The 7,301-nt window shown below is 36.4% G+C and overlaps 1 protein-coding gene across 2 annotated transcripts in view; it reads right to left on the bottom strand.

The window, feature by feature from the left end:
- Positions 1-1,092: 1,092 nt before the first annotated feature.
- LOC137997549 (centrosomal protein of 19 kDa-like) overlaps positions 1,093-7,301 on the bottom strand; it is an 11,388-nt gene continuing 5,179 nt past the window's right edge. For both annotated transcript variants that reach the window (XM_068843606.1, XM_068843605.1), the window contains exon 4: positions 1,093-1,446. In XM_068843606.1, the coding sequence (XP_068699707.1) occupies positions 1,159-1,446 (288 nt within the window). In that variant the 3' untranslated portion in view covers positions 1,093-1,158. The remainder of the gene's footprint in view (positions 1,447-7,301) is intronic.

Raw genomic sequence — 7,301 nt, 5'->3', positions numbered from 1 at the left:
CTAGCTGTCAAAACAATCTGGTCAACAGCGAAAAGAAAGACGTCTGCCTGCTTCCGGAATTCCGGGAAAAATCAAGTTTGGGCTCTTTTGCGCAGATTCGGTTTTTTCTTTCCAATGGAGGCAGTAAACGGCATTCTCAACCCCAGAGCATGTCTGCGCGGAGTCAGTGACAGTGTAAGCACTGAGGTTGAACAAAGCGCCCTCAACTTAAGGAAAATAAGTGCTGGCAAGTACCTGCCTTCAAGCGAAAAACAAGGTCAATTGAAGAGAGGTGTGAGCGCTGTGATGGGGTGTGAAAGATTTCTCGGAGTTGACCCATTTTTTCTGGCCTAAAAGCCAATTTATTTCTTAACACTGAACTGGAAGAATCGTTTCAACACAGCCGTGTACAGTGGTTGTGTTACTGACATAATAAGTCAGTTAGCACCCAGACTCTGCAATCTAATGGAGCGTTAGACGAAGTAATGAAAATGGGTTCACACCAGGAAACAGAAAACTATGACCAAGTGTGGAAGGAATTGGACCCACAACCTCCAGATTAGATCACCATTGCTCTACCGACGTAGCTACAAGGTCAGACGGAGAAATGTTGTTGGTATTCGAGATCATATTTCACAGCAATAAACATGTCCAAGTAGGGTGACCCTAAAAGCCGTAACGGCGGAAAATCGCCCGAATCCTAAAACCCGGAACGATGAATATAGTAGGATAAAGAAAAATGAAGGATACGGCGGTGATTTAAACGAAGTTTAGACGGAGTTTATCGAAAGGACGGTCTAACCAGATTTCTGTCTGGCTAAGCTACTCATAACTAGATTCTAGAAGTCCATCACTTCTTTTAAACCATGGTCTAAGGGAGGGGTCGTACTGGGCTAACAAAAAAATTGTCACGAACTTCCAAACCCTACCCTCCCCAGCCTGTTTTCTCTCGCCACTGGGGTCCGGTGAGTGCGGCTACATTCGAGTTAAATCCGCCCTCTGTTTCAAGCGAGATTAACCGCGAAATGTTGGGATGGTTTTATAATTATATATGATTGAAGAACAAAGTCCATGACCCTCGCCACGCTACAAATGAAATAAACTGGGCGTGTACAAAATTCACAGCATTGTAATAACTAAAGTATTATAATTTTTACTGAACATTTAGGACATCTTTATTCAAAAATCCGGATCTGAGTAATCGTCTTCCTCGTCCCATCCCGACTCGATCTTGCCTCCATTAAATTCCACTTCCTTGTCATAAACAAAGTCTTTGTCTCCGGGCCGAATTCTGTTCATTTCGAATTCTTTGTCCATATCAGCTTTTCTTTTATCCAGTTCATAATCATCCAGTTTATTGAAATCTTCCTCGCTGTGTCCACTGTTTACCGACGCAGCTATCTCCCTGGAGTCTAACGGATCAAGTCCTTTCATTTTCTTTTGAATCATTGTAAGTAGTTTTTCCAGCTAAAGAAACAAAATCAAATGGAATTTAACTATACTTAAAAACGTAAACCAGAAACCAGGGCAGATAAAATGGAACGAGCAAGAGATAAAAGAAAATGAGAAATTAACGTTAAAGACAAAGTACGAAACACGAAAAAGTCCGACACATTTATTTTTTTTTCAGATTTGTTCAGATGCTCCTAATTAGAAGCACCCAGATTTCAATAAACGTCACAAAGTGTCCTCTTGCTCTTCAAGTCTCAACAACAACTACAACTAGTAGCAAGGATGGCACAATCGGTTAGTGTTTCGACTTCTTTCCTTTCAGAGTAGCTTAAGTAGTAGCTTTAAATATCCATAAAAACGGAGCACTGATGGAGAGTGGGCAGTAAAATAAGCGCACAGTCGACCTCAGGTTTGTCAGTTGAGTTACTGTTACGAGTTACAATGTATTGACGTTAAATATGGTCGCTTTACTTTACTTTTTATTTTACTCGTGTCTCAGAATACACACAATTAACGTTGTCCCCCAAATGCTACTCCCAGGGTTCGCGCTGGATTTTGTCTATGAAATTTTAGGAATATTCAAGGCGTTTTCAAGAACCAGAAGTTGAATTTTCAAGGAGTCTTTATAAGAAGATTTCTTTCCTATATATAGTGTTTCAGTCTTTTCTTTGCTGAAAAAGCCTACCTTAATTATTTCTTACCACATCCTGCAAGTTAAGTGCACGCATGGGCATTTTGATTTTTGGTTTGAATGTTTCCCTAACAGTCAAATTTGGGCTCAACTTTTGAAATGTCTCTTTAACTTAGCATTATGCAATCTCAACAATTTTCACCCAAGCAAAAATTCAAAAAGTTTTCAAGCAGTTTTTCGCAAAATCCTATTGTTTAAGGGCTTTTCAAGCGCCCTTGAAGTCCAAAATTAAATTCCAGGGCTTTTCAAGGACTTCACGGAGTAACACGAACCCTGTGCTGCTCACAAGTAAGGATAAACAACTCCATTTACCCTAAGCTAAAAATAACGCTAATCTTTACCCTTACCCTATTGCGGGAATAGATAGCAAATGCTTAAGGGAAACTTCGTGGAGCATTTCTTGACATGAGCGTTTTTTTTTTAACAGCCGTTGGCTTGATGCGAGGCTGCCAGTAACCTTGCGTCGAAACAGTACTCATTGTTTTATCAATATCTTCATTTACAAAAGAAAATTGGAACGCTTAAAGCTCCACCACCCAGGGTCACACAACAGGGGAAGCTCCATTTACGGTGTTCCCTTTTTAAACTCCAGACCACAAAAATGTGGATTCTTTAAAGTCCAAAGAAATCTTATCCTCAAGGGTTGTGGGATAGGACCAGTGGTTTACAGTCCTCCTCCGAGACTTGAGAGTGAGGCAATTAGCGGATGTAAATTACAAAGACAACCCTTCCTTTTTAGTTATTTCATGACCACGAGTGTTCGTAATGATGACGATAAAAGGATTAACGAAAAGCGTTACACATCACTTGCGAGTCTCAAGCGCTTTGTGGTTCTTTTGGCATAACATCACTAATCGGAATAAGGAAAATCTGTTGCAAAGCCACGTAACCCGTAGCCTACCTGTCATGCATAGCCTGTTATCATAGCCTTGAAATAGGTCGAATCGTCTTGGAAATTAATCTAATTTTAAATTGAAATACTTCAGAAATAAAGAGGAATATTCATGAGGGTCGGCAGAGAACAGAAGGCGCCAGTGGCAAACAAAGGGATTAGCGATCTAGTAGACCGGGATAATTTAGCGCTGACGGGAGTTTAAAAGCCGCAATTAAACATCAACCCTTCTGTGGGTAAAATATACCTGGTTTCAAGAAGATCGTCCTTGCATGAAACTTATCTAAGTTTGCGACGTACTACGGAATTTGAAAACTACGTAAAGAATTTCACACGATTCTCCTCTAACTCGGTAAAGAACAACCGAACAACAACTTTCTTCCATTTTTTGAAAAACAATTTTTCGGACTTTGACAACCCGCAAATAGCCAAAGGTCGTAGGTTCGATTCCTGCAAAGGAGTACTCGAGAATTTTTGTAACATACATCTCTTCGATAAAAAAGCATGTCATAGCCCTAAGGAATTACACTATTATAGGTAATTCCTTTTGTCGTACGAAATACAAAAATGAGGTACTGCAGAACGATTCAAAGGTAAAATTTCAACTAGAGGTTAACTATTGATTAGCTACCTTGTAAATTAGCTGGGTCAAATTTTATTCGCCCTAACTTGCCACTATCGGGTGTTCACTTAAACAAAAAAAAAAAACAAATTGAAGAAGTGGCATTTCTTTATGAATGGAGTTCAAGCATAAAACTACTCTCATTGAAACAATGACGCCAAACCACAAAAACCAACTTGTATCATTAGTTATGTCGACAGTGGTTAATAGCGATATTGACACAAGCTTGGTTATGAATGCGGGAATGTTTTTATTTAAGTCTCCACATACAGAGTGCATTCATTTATAAAAAGTCTAGACAAAAGCAATATTCAAACCAACGGGCCCAAACGCATTGAGATGTGGCTGCTATAATTAGCTGTGTGTGGGGGGGATATTTGCCTCCACAGACAAGAATAGCGTGATCTCAATGACAAGGAGGCAATATATCATGGCTTTGTATTGAAAAATCTGGGATTAAACTAATCGAACTAGACATTTTCCGACAAAAGAAAATGCAGCTTAAGATGTAGCTCAGTATTAATAATTATTGTCAATAAATTGATGCCTGGACAATATGTGTTGAGTACATTCGAGAAAAAATTAATAATCATGGCTTATCAGCCTTTGTCTTCTGCATAGCAAGTTGACCAATGCACATTTACATAATGCACACGCATATGATTTCTTTTCACTTGGTAACTGGGTTGGAGTTTCTAGCCAAATGAACTAAAAAAGTCCCAAAGAATGTACAAAATTTGTACGTTCTTCGGGCTGATACGATGTCCAAGTTATCACATTTAATGTGATAACTTGGACATTGTATTGATTTTCAGACACATACAACTACAAGAAAATTTCAACTTCTCGGGCTGGCATTTACTGGTGCCAAGCTAACACCAGACCTGCTTCACGCAGAAACGTCAAACTAATATCCAATCAAAAGTAAATTTCTCAAAAAAAAAAAAAAAAAATTGGGATTGCAGTATAAGGCTGACAGTTAATATCTTTGTTTTTGGGCTACAACAAACTCCAATTGGATAAGGGAAGTAATGCTAAGCTTTAATACCTGCCATTCCTCAATCCCAGAAGGATGAATGTGCGTACGAAGTTAACGACAACAACAATTCTTTATTACCCTTGATATAACAATTATTAACATCAAAATAATGAGAATAGGGAAATGAACAAAAGAGAAGGGTACAAGGGTACTAGCAACCAAAAATAACAAATGGGTTAAGAATGCAAAGTTGTTAGTATACAAATTGACTTTGCTAAAATAGGTCGGAGTCACACTACACACATAAACACACGGACCCCCCCGCCTAGGTGCACATGCTTAAATATTATTATAAATACATTGAATACTTATAGATATCTAGTAATAAAAAATGAAAAAACGAAGAAAAGAAAAGAGCACTACCACACTAATGATGAATTGGTATGAGTAGTCATTATTAACAAGTACTTTTGGAGAAAGCTCCTCTTTAATTTTTGTTTAAATGATGAGATTGATGAAACCTTTGTATCCTGATTAATAGCATTCCAAATTGTAGTGCCTTGAAATCGAATACAGTCATGTATTAAATTTACCATAATTTGCCCCAAATTTGAGATAGTAAGACTGCTTTGCAGATAGTCTAGTATTGTAACTGTGGACTTTATCTAAGCTAGTAAAGAACGACCGGTAGAGAGATGGTAAAAGTTGATTGTGACGTTTGTACATAAAAGTGGCAATACGAAAAGTGACAAGATAAAAAAAATCAATTATCTCTAATGACTTAAATAACTGAATAGAATGACAATCGTGGGCAGAAAAAGTAATTACACATACTGCTTTCATAAAACCTAGGTGTTTAATACAATACTGACACTTCAAATGTTTGTCATTAATTTTGAGCCTTAAATTAACACTATGAACATTCTTTTGAGGTGGATCAAATATTACATAATTTGACTTATCAATATTAAGGGTAGCCTGTTAGCACAAAGCCAAGTGTGAACATTGGATAACTCATTATTTCTAATAGCCTTAAGCTTCAAAATATTTTTATGTTCACAGACTGAAGAGATTTGAGTCGTCAGCAAATAAATGGAAATCAAATAGGCTGGAGCTCTTATTAAAATCATTAATAATTAGAAAGAGCGAAGGTCCGAGTACAGAGCCCTGTGGAACTCCACTGAGGTTAAACTTCTCTGGGATGATATGACTGAGTTGACAGTAAAAGACTGACAACTGTTACTGACTCAGAGGTATGAAATAAAACAATATTTAGCTACATGTATACCTCGGACTCCATAATGTTCAAGTTCATTGATCAAAATGTTATGATATTCCACAGGAGTAGTTTCTGTTATCTCCGAATTTTATCAATTATACACAGTATGGCATGACCACTGCTACATTTAGCTCGGAAACCAAATTGTTTGTGAAAAAGTGTATTGTTACATGTAGTTTCTGAGAATTTAATTAGCCTGTTAAACATTAGTCTTTCTAAGAGTTTATTAAAGATAGAGAGTAGAGAAATTGGTTGATAGTTTGATAAGCAAGATCTACAACCCTTTTTATGTACAGGAATAACAGTATAGATAATTTAAAATCGTTTGGGACAATGCCAGTTAAGAATGAAGTGTTAAAAAAAAACACAAGTGGCTTAGAAATAACAGATTTAAGAATCTTGAGGATGTCGATTAAAAGGACCAACAGCCTTTCCACATTTTAAACTAGAGATCTCATTTTCAATTTCAGTACAAGTAGTTGGAAAAGTATAAAGACTATTACTTTAATTTGGGGACAATGTAAATGATCCTCAGGATTTTTGATGATTATAGGTATATTACTATATCTAAGATGTTACCAACATTAGCAAAATACATGTATTGAAGGCACCTACAACAACCTTAGAGTCAGAGTTGATGGTGGTTATTTTCGAAAATTTTAATAACAGATTTGCTTGAAGTTGGCTCAAAATGTACAATTTCTTTAATTCGTTTCCATATCATTTTACCATGTGTTATATTACCTCAAAAAGAAACGAGTATAATATTGCTTTTCAGATATCCTGAGTAGGAGATTCAATTTGTTTCTATAAACTTTGAATTTGCTGTGTTAATAAATGCATGTAAATTTAGACTTGATGAATTTTCTATACAAATTGCTTTTACCTGAAAAGACTTCTTTAAGGCAGGGGTTATCCAAGGTTTAGATTTCAATTCAATTTCTTTTCTGCTTAGTTGTTTAATGGGTATATGCCTATCAACAATACTACAAACCTCAGAATAGAAAGAACTAAACATGTTAATAGGATTGGTGTCAGATGCAAAAGTCCATTTGCTTGGCAGTCTAAAGATTGAATCTTGCTGATTAGAGCTTCCTGATTAAAGCTAGAATAATCTCTTTTGAACAATTTAAAGCTACCTGTATGTGGAAGTGAGGAAAATTTATTTAGAATTATTAAGAAATTTGGTAGGTGGTCAGTTAGGTCATACACTATATTACTAATTATAGTGAAATGTTCTAGACAATTAAAAAATATGTTGTTAATTAAAGTTGCTGAATGGTCTGTAATTCTAGTCGGCTGCAGAATTAAAGGTTGAAAGAAAGAAAAAATACCATCAGTATCTTTATGGGATTGCACTTGCAGTAAATCCAATTTAAAATCACCCATAAATACTTAGAATTTACT

Source organism: Montipora foliosa, chromosome 3 (genome assembly GCF_036669935.1).
Source record: "Montipora foliosa isolate CH-2021 chromosome 3, ASM3666993v2, whole genome shotgun sequence".
In the NCBI taxonomy this organism is placed as follows: Eukaryota; Metazoa; Cnidaria; class Anthozoa; order Scleractinia; family Acroporidae; genus Montipora; species Montipora foliosa.
Note: the sequence above shows the minus strand (reverse complement) of the source record. Positions and strands in the feature narration are given on the sequence as shown.